The 14,568-nt window shown below is 39.2% G+C and overlaps 1 protein-coding gene across 10 annotated transcripts in view; it reads left to right on the plus strand.

The window, feature by feature from the left end:
* LOC127447111 (probable ubiquitin carboxyl-terminal hydrolase FAF-X) overlaps positions 1–14,213 on the plus strand; it is a 66,962-nt gene extending 52,749 nt beyond the window's left edge. For 2 of the 10 annotated variants that reach the window (XM_051708680.1, XM_051708685.1), the window contains 13 exons: positions 15–218; positions 521–1,079; positions 1,795–1,918; positions 2,028–2,253; positions 2,430–2,559; positions 2,662–2,847; positions 3,544–3,764; positions 4,114–4,202; positions 5,800–5,956; positions 6,063–6,275; positions 9,498–9,605; positions 11,155–11,250; positions 13,728–14,213. In XM_051708680.1, the coding sequence (XP_051564640.1) occupies positions 15–218; positions 521–1,079; positions 1,795–1,918; positions 2,028–2,253; positions 2,430–2,559; positions 2,662–2,847; positions 3,544–3,764; positions 4,114–4,202; positions 5,800–5,956; positions 6,063–6,275; positions 9,498–9,605; positions 11,155–11,250; positions 13,728–13,865 (2,451 nt within the window). In that variant the 3' untranslated portion in view covers positions 13,866–14,213. The remainder of the gene's footprint in view (positions 1–14; positions 219–520; positions 1,080–1,794; positions 1,919–2,027; positions 2,254–2,429; positions 2,560–2,661; positions 2,848–3,543; positions 3,765–4,113; positions 4,203–5,799; positions 5,957–6,062; positions 6,276–9,497; positions 9,606–11,154; positions 11,251–13,727) is intronic. The other 8 variants (XM_051708681.1, XM_051708690.1, XM_051708688.1 and 5 more) reach the window with 6 other exon arrangements.
* The last annotated feature ends 355 nt before the right edge of the window (positions 14,214–14,568 follow it).

Here is a 14,568-nt window from a genome sequence, read left to right on the forward strand (position 1 = left end):
TGGATTCATGGCAGGTGGACACAGTGAAGCGTTTACTAATTAAGAAGCTGCCTCCAGTGCTGGCCATCCAGCTGAAACGCTTTGATTATGACTGGGAACGAGAGTGCGCCATCAAGTTCAATGACTACTTTGAGTTTCCACGGGAGTTGGACATGGAGCCCTACACAGTAGCTGGAGTAGCTAAGCTGGAGGGATCTGATGTGCACCCAGAAAACCAGGTATGTAATCAGATATTGAACTTGTCATTTTACTGACTGTAGAGAGGCATTATAGCTTTTGTAAAAATATTACTTGTCTTAAATCTAATTAGATTGTACTGTGTTGGGTCAGCACTAGATGTCCATTAGAATATATGGACAATTATATCCTGGCGGAAACTATATTTGTATATATTTATAGAAGATTCACCAGCTAGCAATTCCTAATCACTGAATTCCAGATAAAGTTATCTAAATGTGATTCAAGAATACTTCTGGTCTCTTAATGTATTCTGGAGTTTTAAATTGGTTCTTTATGGCAGCAGGTGGTCCAGCAGAATGAGCCGTCAGAGCCGGAACCCCCCTGCAGCTCTCGCTATCGTTTGGTGGGAGTGCTGGTCCACTCAGGTCAGGCCAGTGGAGGTCACTACTACTCCTACATCATTCAGAGGAACGGCAGTGGAGGTGAGGGAGAGAGGAACCGCTGGTACAAGTTTGATGATGGTGACGTCACAGAGTGCAAAATGGACGATGATGAGGAGATGAAGAACCAGTGCTTTGGAGGAGAGTACATGGGTGAGGTCTTTGACCACATGATGAAGCGTATGTCCTACAGACGACAGAAGCGCTGGTGGAATGCTTACATCCTCTTTTATGAGCGCATGGACACACTCGACAAAGACAGCGAGTTAGTGAAGTACATCACTGAGCTCACAGTGACCAGCAAACCTCACCAAGTGAAGATGCCCTCTGCTATCGAACGCAGCGTGCGCAAACAGAATGTGCAGTTCATGCACAATCGTATGCAGTACAGCTTGGAGTACTTCCAGTTCATCAGGAAACTGCTAACCTGTAATAGTGTCTACTTGAACTCGCCGCCAGGTAAATCCACCCATTGACCTTGCTCTGTTCTCTTGTGCCCTAGATTGGGGCAATTAAGGCTTGATATAATATAGGGTATTTAAGAAACCATTAAACATGTCAAACTCTGTTAATAGTTGCATCTGGCTTTGGGTTACTGATCAGAAGGTTGGGGTTCAAGCCCCAGTACTGCCAAGATGTCACTGTTGGGCCCTTGAGCAAGGCCCTTGACCCTATCTGCTCCAGGGGCGCCGTATCATGGCTGACCCTGCACTCTGACCCCAGCTTAGCTGGGATATGTGAAAAAAAAGAATTTCACTATATATGTGCAAATGTATAATGTGTGATAAATAAAAAAATTAAAAAAATAATAATAATTTAAAATCTTGCCGCAAATGGTCAAGAGAGTTAAAAGGCAGAAAACTGCAGCAGATATTCTGTGTGTGACTGTGTCCAATTATTTAGCGGCTCTTTCCCAGTCCAGTTTATCTCCATTTGAAATTGATCTTTCAGCTAAATCATCAATGTTGCTGCCTTACTGCATGGCTTGTGTTTGGGGTATTTTTTTCCTCATTGGATAAAGTTTCCCTTAGTTGGTGCAGTTTAATTGAAAGAGATGACGTTGTCAAATTAATATTTCAATAGCACAATAACGTGTGCTATTTTAGAGCCATAATGTTTTTGCATTCTTATCCATCAGTAGTATTTGAAACTGAGTTTTCTTTGTGGCTGTTAGGCCAAGACCACCTTTTGCCTGAAGCTGAAGAAATGGCCATGATTAGTGTACAGCTCGCTGCTAGATTTCTCTTCAGTACTGGTTTCCACACCAAGAAAGTAGTCCGTGGTCCTGCTAGTGATTGGTAAGTGTGTATTTTCAGGCACAATTGTGTGTTTGTGAGTAGTGTTAACTTGAGTTCTTCAAAAATTAGTTGAACCTTGTAAATGCATTCAATTACTTTTCAATTTCAGGTATGATGCCCTGTGCATCTTGCTTAGACACAGTAAGAATGTGCGTTACTGGTTTGCACACAACATCCTCTTCACATATCCAAACCGCTTCTCGGAGTACCTGCTTGAGTGCCCCAGTGCTGAGGTTCGTGGGGCCTTCTCCAAGCTCATCGTATTCATTGCACATTTCTCCCTGCAAGATGGGCCCTGCCCTTCACCAGTTGCCTCACCTGGACCTTCAAGTCAGGTAGGTCTTTTAAACTAGTTATTTGTATAGGGATATGCAAAACTTCATATTTTTAAAATTGAGTAGCTGTGATTTGTCTCAACTGAATTATTGCTTTTAAGGAAGCCCTGTAGTCCACCGGTAGTCCATTTAATGCCCATCTTTCATGTTTTTTTTGTTTGTTTTTTTTTCCTTAGGGCTGTGATAATTTGATTTTAAGTGAACATCTTTTTCGTGCTGTGCTCAACCTGCTGAGAAGGGAAGTGTCTGAGCACGGCCGTCATCTACAGCAGTACTTTAACCTTTTTGTTATGTATGCCAATCTTGGTAAGGATCTCACCACAGTTCAGGTTTTCATCCATAGAGACATAAAAACTCCAGTGGTATCGTCAGTGCTTTCCCGTCTTGCTTCTTAATTCTGCCCATTAGGTTTGTCAGAGAAGACGCAGCTGTTAAAGCTCGGGGTACCAGCCACCTTCATGCTTGTGGCCCTAGATGAGGGGCCAGGGCCTCCTATTAAGTACCAGTACGCTGAGCTGGGAAAGCTCTATACTGTTGTGTCCCAGTTGGTTCGCTGCTGTGACATAACGTCTCGTATGCAGTCCTCAATCAATGGTAAGAATCTTGCTTTACAACCAAACCTTTGTATTTTGATAAAATGTCTTTAGGCTTCTTTAAAAATGCAGCTTTGCCCAATGAAGATGCCCATCCTTGCTCAGGATTTACTGACTGACACACAGCCATCTCCAGGCATGAGTGCCGAGTTGGCATTGCTTGGAGCTGAGGGCATTTACAAAGAAATAATTAGAGATGCACCAGTATTTGTCTTGTTGTCAGCCCAATACCAACCCCAAATATGTGGCTATTCCTTTCTGTTTAGAGCAGTTTTTGAGTGCATTTGCATGTACAACAAAACAAACAAAAATCTGATAATTTTAAAAATGATTTAAAGGGATAGTTCTTCCAAAAAATACATTTGTCATCTACTTTTCCTTTTGTTATTCCAAACCCGTTTGACTTTGGATATGCTTGCAAATCAATAAATATGCTCTTGATGTCACATGTAAACAGACATGTGCAATAAACTGACAGAACGCTGATAAATGTGTATACATGAAAAGTGAAATTGGGTTAATTGCAAACGTGTTGGCTAAAGAGTAATCTGTGAAAGAAATTGCATATAAATAAACTCGTTTACACAAGATACTTGTCCTGTCCTATTGTCAAGCCCAGAGATTCTACCCAAACCACCATCCAGAATAAGAGTTAACTTTTACAATTATGAACTTTCCACTTTTTTTTCTTTCTAAGGTAACCCTTCCCTGCCAAACCAGTATGGTGACCCCAACATCACAGCTCCCATCATGCCTCTGCAGCAGCTGGTGGTGGACATTCTGTTTGTGCGCACCAGTTATGTCAAGAAGATTATCGAGGACTGTAGTAACTCTGAGGACACCATCAAACTGCTGAGATTCTGCTGTTGGGAGAACCCTCAGTTTTCCTCCACTGTGCTTAGTGAACTGTTGTGGCAGGTAAGACAGATCACCAGCAATATGTTAGGCTAAGATTTATTTCTGTCCTCTATGATTGTTGCTCGTCAGATTGTAGCATATGACCCAATAAAAAGATTTTGCTCTACAATGAAAAATATTTTTACAACCCCTGAAAATCTCAAAAATTGCAAAGATTTGGCAAAAAGCTAAAATTATATTGATGTTGTTTCTTGCATAAACATCCATACAAAAGAGCAGGTCACTGTTGGCAAGGTTTTCTCTCTTTCATAAAAGGGATTTGGGTAGAATTTCAGTGTCTTTCTAAATCTGTAAATTGTTCATTTTATGATTGTCTGAAGATGCTTATTAACATTGTGTTTTTGTGTAGGTGGCATATTCATATACGTATGAGTTAAGACCTTACTTGGACTTGCTCCTCCAGATCTTGTTTATCGAGGATTCATGGCAGACTCACAGGTCAGTCTACCTTTTCTACTGTTACTTGGTGAAATACTTGGCAAATGTCTTCATATTTAAACCAACTTTAATTACTGTAAGTGTAACACCTGTAACACTGGAGCAACCTGGAACACTTAAGAGTACAGTGGTTATGGAGTAGAACTGTGATCAGTTCTTGAAATACATCAATCAGCCACAACATTAAAACTACCTGCCTAATATTGTGTAGGTCTCCCTCGTGCCGCCAACTCACATCTCATAATAGCATTCTGAGATGCTATTCTTCTCTACAATTGTACAGAGTGATTATCTGAGTTAGTGTAGACTTTGTCAGTTTGAACCAGTCTGGCCATTCTTTGTTGACCTCTCTCATCAACAAGGCATTTCCGTCCACAGAACTGCCGCTCACTGGTTTTGTTTTTGGCACCATTCGGAGTAAATTCTAGAGACTGTTGTGTGTGTGAAAATCCCAGGAGATCAGCAGTTAACAGAAATACTCAAACCAGCCCGTCTGGCACCAACAATCATGCAACGGTCCAAATCACTGAGATCAGATTTTTTCCCCATTCTGATGGTTGATGTGAACATTAAATGAAGCTCCTGACCTGTATCTGATGATTTTTTGCACTGCAATGCTGCCACACAATTGGCTGATTAGATAATCACATGGATGATTGTTGGTGCCAGATGGGCTGGTCTGAATATTTCTGTAACTGCTGATCTCCTGGGATTTTCACACACAACAGTCTCTAGAATTTACTCCGAATGGTGCCAAAAAAAAAAAACATCCAGTGAGCAGCAGTTCTGCGGATGGAAACGCCTTGTTGAAGTGAGAGGTCAACAGAGAATGGCCAGCCTGGTTCGAAGTCTACGGAAACTCAGAATACCACTCTGTACAATTGTGGTGAGAAGAATAGCATCTCAGAATGCTATTCTGAGATGCGGGTTGGCACTGTTTTGGCGGCACGAGGGGGACCTACACAATATTAGGCAGGTGGTTTTAATGTTGTGGCTGATCGGTGTAAACCTGTGACTTTTAAATGAGATAATCCTTAATCTTTAGACCTCTTGACTAGAGGTTGACCGATAGTGGATTTTGCTGATACCGATTAACTAAGGTGGTAAAAAAGGCAGATAATCGATTACTTAACCGATAGTTTTTAAAATCGATTTATTAGTCTGTACTTACCGTGACGGGCACAGACACAGAAGTTACAAGAGTACAAAATAAATAAAATCCCAGATTTTTTTGTGAAACTAAAATCCCAATAATAATCAGGAAAATTCAGATTTGGTGCATAATGTGGTACTTTTAACTATAAACAAGCCCAAAACACACGGGGACTCTTATTTTGTAACGATTAAGACCCTGAGAAATAAAAAATAAAATCTATCAGCATAGATTTTATTTTGTAACGATTAAGACCCTGAGAAATAAAAAATAAAATCTATCAGCATAGATTTTTGCTGATGACCGATAGTTCCAAAAAGCAACTATCGGCACAGATTAATCGGCCTATTTGTGTACCTCTACTCTTGACTTACATCAGCCGGTGAATGAAAAGTCCAATTCATGATGCTCATCATAATGTTGTTTTCTACTCTGTTTTTTTAGGATCCACAATGTGCTGAAGGGAATACCTGATGACCGTGATGGGCTTTTTGACACCATTCAACGCTCTAAAAACCACTACCAAAAGAGAGCTTATCAGTGTATCAAATGCATGGTTGCTCTTTTCAGTAACTGCTCAGTGGCCTATCAGATTCTCCAGGTGAGTATGTTATCACGAAGGTGATTGGAATGTGAACTTGGATGGGTTTGTTTTTCAGATTATGCAAAAACTGGTCAAATTTAACTCTATGGTTTGTCTATTTCAGAGTAATGGGGATCTAAAGAGGAAGTGGACATGGGCAGTGGAGTGGCTCGGCGATGAGCTGGAACGGAGACCATATACTGGCAATACCCAGTACACATACAACAACTGGTCCCCTCCTGTCCAGAGCAATGAGACTTCCAATGGATACTTCTTGGAACGTTCTCATAGTGCCCGTATGACTTTAGCCAAGGCATGCGAGTTGTGCCCAGAGGAGGTAGGTTTGCTCGTGCCACCACTTTAAAACAATAAGTCTACAATATTAGTGCAAGTATGTTTAGTTTATAAAATGTAGTATAATACCTGTACGCTTCCACCCACTAGTCAGTCATGCCTTTTTATCAGTTGCAATTAGGGATGTGCAAAACTACCAATTTTCATAATTGACAGTCGGTTGTTTGAACGACTAGTCTGTGATGAGGATAATAATGTATATGTTATTGTTATGTTAATGTGACCTCGATCAGATGTGTTTTAGAGGGATATACGTACACAAGTGCAGCACTTCAGCATTGTGACTAATGGTTATTCAAGAAATAAATAGGCTAAATAACTATAACATCATATTAAAAAAATAATTAAAGTAACAAAACAAAAAAATAAGAGGCTCCAATACAGAGCGGCACAAAACCGCATATGCACATCCTGAATGCAGAATGACTCGCTTCACTGTAACAGGAGTGCTTCAGGGCGATCCTCGCTGTGAATTCAAAAGCGCAGAACTTCAAGATTATGTTGTGGGTACACATCTAGTTCACGACATCAAGCAGTTTAAGCCTTTTTTTTCTTTTACTGCAACTATTTATTTAAGCAGTGTCCGACAGAATCAGCAAAAAACTTTTAACCCTTTAAGCTCTGAGGGTGTTTTTAAAGATTCTTGTTTCAGTGGCATACCCACAATTAAAGGCTTATAACTTGATAAAAAATAACTAGAAAACTTTTTTAATTTAATTATATAAATTATGATCATTTCTGAGACAGCCTAAGAAACTGCTGAAAAATCACAAAAAAAACTTGAGCCAAAATATTTACTCTCTTTCTGATTTGATATTCTAAATCTCAGGGTGTAAATAAGGTAGCTCCGGAAAAATATTTGTAACAAAGGTTCGTATTTGGATCAGAGGAGGAAGTGGGAGCCAGTTTTCACAGTCCACGTGAGTCAGAGTTTTATTAAAAAAAATAATAGAAAAACGCTTTGCAGCTTCACAATCAAAACCAAAAGTCTGCTTTGCAGCATAAAGGATAAGACGGGTCAGTTTCTCAGCACAACACTATATGGAACACTCTGGTAGCAGATACGTAGTCTCTGGCCTGTCTCTCTCTCTCTCTCTGCGGACTGGACAATCTTTTATATCCCCCGAATCTCACTGTGCACATAGAAACAGTAATTAGTAACAATTCATCTCAGATGTATGTCCTTACCACTTTCTCTCTCTCCCCAGACGGGCGCTTAACCACACCCCACCTCTACAATATTGTTTCGATATTTTGATTCCAATCATGTCACCTGTAGCTGAGTAAGATTTTGTTGATATGACAAAGCAATCAAAAGTTGTAGCATTACAAAAATAATTTATCTTCATGTACAAAAACGTCTCCAAAGCCTCTCCAAACAAATAAAACTAAATTGTACATAAGAAACTACACATGCAAAAACAGCAATGACTAAAGGTATGCTCTCTCTCCAAAGCATGCAGGCACGAGTAACGAGATCTCATTCAGTTCCATTTTGTGTCATTTGAGCCATCATTGAGTCTGTCATGCACTTGGCGCAGTCTCCTAGTGGCCGTATGTAATTAGATTGAACGATCCTCTCTGCCCATATTTGGATGACTTCCACCTCTGCTTGCAGCAAACTGAATCCTAATACGATTGGTTTAGCATTCCATGATGCTGGACAACATACTACATCATTGCCGATGAAGTCATCTGATCCAGGAAAGCTAATGTGTTTTTAGCCAGGTAGCACATTATGTGCTGTGTGTACATTGTGCTTTGTGGGGATTATCTAATGATCTATGCATCCGATTACATTGTGTGTGTGCTCGTTTTAACGGAAATCCCCTCCTCTAAGTAATGGTATGTGGTATTTTATTTTTCGTGAAGTTATAAGCAAAAACGTGGCATATCAGCAACACCTGTTTACATGTAACGTGCATGTGAAATATATACTTGGCTATTATTCAGGTGTATTTTTGTCTGCGAGTAAAACAAATAGGCTGGTTGTATTCTACTCTTTGAGAGCTTTCCAACGACTTATGACACATGGCCATTTGATCAGTTTGATGTTTTTACCAATTACAATAATATTTCACACTTGATACAGATTTCTCAGCAAATTTTAAAGCACTTCTTCAGTTTTGGTTATAATTAGGGATTCTAAACTGATTATACAAAAAAAGAACACTGGTATCGGCTTGGGATCGGTATCGGCCGATACTGAGATTTCCGATATCGGATCGGAAGAGAAAAAGTGGTATTGGTGCATCCCTAGTTATAATGCCTGTATGCATTGTAACAATACTTATTTTGTGTTGGTCAAGATTTTAGTTAATATGTTGATAATTATTTTGGTGGGCCCATCTGATCTTAAAGGGTTCATTTTTCCACCTCACAAATATGGGAACATTACTTACAGCAAAGGATTTAACGTCTGACAGTGATAGTCTTGAAATGTATTGTTAATGCAGCACTTTGTTGAAACAACAGCACATCAAGACTAAAACTAAAGCATTAAAGAGACTAAACTTCTTGCAAAGGGTTTTACTGTGCTGACTGTTATTCAGTGTTATGCACATTAAAGCCACCACGACTAAAAATATTTGTTATTAGTTGACCCCACTAATGGACTAGTCAGTTTACAACTAGTTCATTAGTCAACCACACTGGCACATCCCTAGTTGCAATTATGTTTGTAATGAAAAGAAACACTTTATTTTATTCAAACTTCTTCCCCCAAATTATCACTTAAATATTCTCATGCTATGACTATGTAACAGTGGGCAAGCACAGGGAAACTAGATGGCAAATTAAACTCTAGTTAAACTAAATTTTACTCTTCTATATTTTAACTGTAAATTTTGAAGGGACTCTCTGCTAATCTAGAGATGTTTTCACAGCTAAATACTAGTCATATTTAACTATAGGTAGGGCTTTGAGTTTTCGATATATTTTTATAGCGCAAAGCAACTATAAAATGCTGTTTATTTGCATAAATATTAGTTTTAGTATATTTACGCTTGATTTCATGACGGCCATTGTAAGGGCCATTTAAGCCTTTTTTTCATAATTTGCAAAACTAAATAAGCCTTTGCTTTATCCAATTCAGTTTAATCAATGGCAAAATACCACAAATGTTAAATGTATGCAGCCATAGATGAGTCCACATATGCATTTTTTGTTGAAACAGTATGCATTATTAACTGCCATTTCAAAATAGTGTCACTTAACGAAGCACGAGGTGGTATCTGAAGAGGACGCAGGCCGGAACCCGTCCTCGACACAGCAACTTTTGCCAGGGGAAGTGACAGGCCAGCAACAACACACCGTAAGACTCGTATGGCCCAATACTGGTGCCATCTGCGTAACTTTTTGGTGTTCACAGGGCGTGATGTAGTCAGATCCATCTTCCACCTCCCTCAAGAACAACTCTGAATCAACTGTTATCTCGTCCTCATCTCAGTGTATCCAAACTGTTTCTTTCTACCCAACTTAATGTGGTAACTAAGTGATCGAAAACTCTAAGCCTTGGCTATAGTGTACAATTGATTTGCAGGTAATCTTTGTGTTTGTTGTTATTCATTTTATTCCTTGTTGGAGGTTTTTTTTGGAAAATGTGAGATGGTTCTTGTTCATGGAAATCTGACTTTATCATCCTGCACTTTTAAGAAGCTTCTAAGAAATCTGCAAATGGTGTTAATCATTCGATTCATTTGCATGTGGGGGGAAGAGCACAATTGTAAAAGAGAACACATTAAGCATTGCAGCCACGCCACTGACTATGTTTACATGGATACCAGAAAGTGGCTTATTGACAGAAAGTGGTGTTCCCGTTTACATGCACTTTATAAGAGGCGTACTCTTTAGACCCATATACATGCAGCTCGATCAGTAAGCAGCTTTCTCCACACCAATGTTATTTCCCCACAACACTTGTGTAAATAACAAACATGGCATCCGAGGAAGACTTTGCTATTTTATTCTCTGTTGCTTCACTTTATTTCAGGATATTCCAGAGTTCTTGCTGTTTGTTTCCTTAACTTTCGCAACCTGCAGCACATTTGCACTGTAATAGTGGGGATTCCCCCAATGTATGAGTGTATATACTCGAACGTGAGGGACTGTCGGTATTTTACACTGGTGTGTATAAATAGGTATTGCTTCTAGTGTATGTTTGTGCTTTTCACACTGTACTCCCAGAAATTTTGGATTATTTCCACTGTGTTGACTTGTTGTTGGGCTCCATCCTATGACGTTCGTTATCCGGTCTGTTCACGCATATGCGCGCTCCTTAAAAACCTGTAAGAATGGCACATGCATTTACGTGACCACATAATCCGTGTTCTCCGGGAGAAACCAAGGTGTGTTAAACCGCTTTTTCTTAATCCCTTAAATGGCAGAAGGAAATCGGCTTTCTCGTATACATGGCATTTCAGAACACTTTCTGTGAAAAACCCTGGAATAAACAGTTTTAAGTGTGTGTAAATGTGGTCACTGTTGTCTTATCAGTTCATTCATGGATTCCTGTAACAAATTTCTAAAGCTTCCTTTAGGTTTACTAAAATTGTTTAAAGTGTAAAAGTGTTTGGTATATGTTGTCTATTTTATGGTGTCCCCTCGTCTGTCTATGGATTACACAATATGCCTTTTATGGTACAAACTAAGTAATTTACCTTGTTTATCTAAATCAAAGATTCATAGATTGTGTTCATAATAAATTGATGCTGCATGTTCAATGCCTTGGTGAGTTGTAGAGCTTTTTAATGAAATTAAGACAGACCCTATCTTAATTAGTATAGAGAATGATTTTTATATACGATTAAAAATCATTCTTTTGTGTTACTAGTGCATAACTCCATTTATGATGGTTGTTTTAGGAGCCCGATGAGCAGGAGGCTCTCGATGAGCAGGACCCTTCTCCCCCAGAGGACACGGCTCTGTACCCCCATTCTCCAGGCACAAAGTATCAACAGGTACTGAACTTTGAATAACAAGAATGTAGAAATTCACGCCAATCCTTGTTTAGACCCTCTTATGTGATTTATGAATTAATTGTGCATTTTAAAGGCTTTCAAAAGCCTCCTTACTGCAAATTGAAATTTGTATTTGTAGTTTTTCTGGGATCTTTCAATATACCCACATGGAATGGAAAGAAATCTTAATGCGTCACACAATGCATACTGCAAATTGAGCCTTTCATGTAGTTTAGTAATTTAGTAGATTTACTTATAAAATGTAAAGAGGAAAGTAATAAGTTTCTACTTAATGTCTTATCAAATTAATATCTAGTAGAGCACGGCACGAGTAACACCAAGGTCATGTGTTTGATTCCCAAGAAACATGCATACTTGTTGTATTCAAGCTTTGCATTTTTTAAGTATTTTTGGATGAGTGTCTGCCAAATGTAATGTAAATGTACAGTTGAAGTCTGAAGTTTACATACACTTAGGCTGAAATCATTAACTCATTTTTTTTTTTTTAACCACTCCACAGATTTAATATCAGCAAACTAGTTTTAGCAAGTCATTTAGGACATCTACTTTGTGCATGACATGAGTAATTTTTCCAACAATTGTTTACAGACAGATTGTTTCACTTTTAATTGACTATATCACAATTCCAGTGGGTCAGATGTTGACATACACCAAGTTAACTGTGCCTTTAAGCAGCTTGGAAAATTCCAGAAAATTGTATCAAGCCATTAGACAATTAGATTCTGATAGGAGGTGTACTGAATTGGAGGTGTACTTGTGGATGTTTTTTAAGGCCTACCTTCAAACTCAGTGCCTCTTTGCTTGTCATCATGGGAAAATCAAAAGAAATCAGACCTCAGAAAACAAATTGTGACCAAATCTGGTTCATCCTTGGGAGTAATTTCTAAATGCCAGAAGGTACCACGTTCATATTTACAAACAAAAGTACGCAGGTATAAACCCTACGCAGCCATCATACCGCCCAGGAAGGAGACTCATTCTGTCTCCTAGAGATGAACGTAGTTTGGTGAAAAGTGCAGATCAATCCCAGAATAAACGCAAATTACCTTGTGTAGATGCTGGAGGAAACAGGTAGATAAGTATCTATATCCACAGTAAAACGAGTCCTATATTGACATAACCTGAAAGGCTGCTCAGCAAGGAAGAAGCCACTGCCCCAAAACCGCCATAAAAAAAAAAAAAGCCAGACTACAGTTTGCAAGTGCACATGGGGACAAAGATCTTACTTTTTGGAGAAATGTCCTCTGGTCTAATGAAACAAAAATGTAACTGTTTGGCCATAATGACCATTGTTATGTTTGGAGGAAAAAGGGTGAGGCTTGAACACCGAAGAACACCATCCCAACTGTGAAGCGTGGGGGTGCTTTGCTGCAGGAGGGACTGGTGCACTTCACAAAATAGATGGAATCATGAGGAAGGAAAATTATATGGATATATTGAAGCAGCATCTCAAGACATGAGCCAGGAAGTTAAAGCTCAGTTGCAAATGGGTCTTCCAAATGGACAATGACCCCAAGCATACCTCCAAAATTGTGGCAAAATGGCTTAAGGACAACAAAGTCAAGGTATTGGAGTGGCCATCACAAAGCCCTGACCTCAATCCAATATAAAATTTGTGGGCAGAACTGAAAAAGTGTGTGCGAGCAAGGAGGCCTACAAACCTCAGTTACACCAGTTCTGTCTGGAGGAATGGGCCAAAATTCCAGCAATTCCAGGCTACCCAAAATGTTTGACCAAAGTTAAAGAATTAACATTTTATTATTATTTTTACTATTATTCTGACATTTCACATTTTTTAAATATAGTGATCTAACTGACTTAAGACAGGGAATGTTTTCTACGATTAAATGTCAGGAGTTGTAAAAAACTGAGTTTAAATGTATTTGGCTAAGGTGTATGTAAACTTCTGACTTCAACTGTATATTATGTTAAAGGTGCTGTAAGCGATTTGGTTTTTTTTTTCATGGAAAATTTGCAAAAAACATTTCCTACCCCCTGAAAGATATCACTGAAATAAGTGTCAAGAGATACCAGTCTCTGTGACAGCTCTAGACTTTGTAAACAGCAAACAAAAATGTGTCCGCTGTCTCTGATGCTTTCAGCCTGTCAATCATTTTGTGCGTTCTCATAGTATTGTCGTTGCAGTGAATTACTTAGAATTATTGAGGTTTAATGCCATATTCTGATTTATAATTAGTCAGTTGAGGGCGCTATTTTGCTACTGTTGTGTTGAGAATCGTGGGAACATGCTTTGTGTTGGTTTCAACGGTATAGGTGTGGTGTTTTGGAAAGGGGGCGTGGCTAAACCAACGGCTCAGTCTTGTGGAAGTTGGAACGGCTAAAATCATTTGCAGCACCTTTAAATCATGCTCAAAACAGATTTTAAATAAATGTTAACTTGATCTCTGATTGTCATGTAATCTTGTTATATTTTACATATATATATTTTCTTTCAGCAGAACAACGTCCCTCATACACAGCCATACACTGGCCCTGCAGCACAGCACGTCAACAACCCTCAGCGTCCAGGACCACGAGCACAAGAGAACTGGGAGCCTTCTGAGGAGGTGCCGCCCAGTCAGACTAAAGACTAACAATATGTTCTCGCACTGTCCTCCATCTGAGTTCTCCAATGAGACACTCGAATCCAGAGCAAGTCCAGGCCCAACCACGCTGCTCCACTCCAAAGCCTGTGTAACCAGAACATTCAGCTTCCCTCAATTTCTAACCCTGGAGTGGAGTCTTTTCACCGTCTGCTCTGCAGTATTAACTGTCGAAAGCGTAACTTGCAGTGGACCGTGCATATTGTTTGTAATAAAAGGGGCCTGGCGCACTTGTCTCATGACAGAGGTGTACATACTTTGTTAATGTTTTGACTGTTCAAAAACAACAGCACATGATGCTGCTTGGAGACTGCAGATTAATGAAAATGGAAAAACAATTTTAAAAAAAATGTTAAAAAAAAAGATGCAAATATGGTGAAAGACAAAAAAATTCCCCGTTTTATCCCATACTCCGTAGTAAGGTTTGGGCCGTTTGGGTCATTCTGCTTTTGATCATACATTATATTCATGTCAAATCTTAACCAGCTATGGCACCTCGTGAGCAGGAGTTGGCCATAGTTTGTGAACGATGGGATGGTTGGGTGATCTTCATGATGTTTAGTTGATGTGAATGGGGTGATGCAACTTTATTCTGGAAATTCCTATTGCCTTTTTCTTGTATCTGGTAATAATTCAGTAATTTGAAAGATGTAACCTCTTAGCATGGCTTCACATCGAACTACCATAGCCGAAA

This window comes from Myxocyprinus asiaticus, chromosome 10 (genome assembly GCF_019703515.2).
Source record: "Myxocyprinus asiaticus isolate MX2 ecotype Aquarium Trade chromosome 10, UBuf_Myxa_2, whole genome shotgun sequence".
NCBI classification, from domain to species: Eukaryota; Metazoa; Chordata; class Actinopteri; order Cypriniformes; family Catostomidae; genus Myxocyprinus; species Myxocyprinus asiaticus.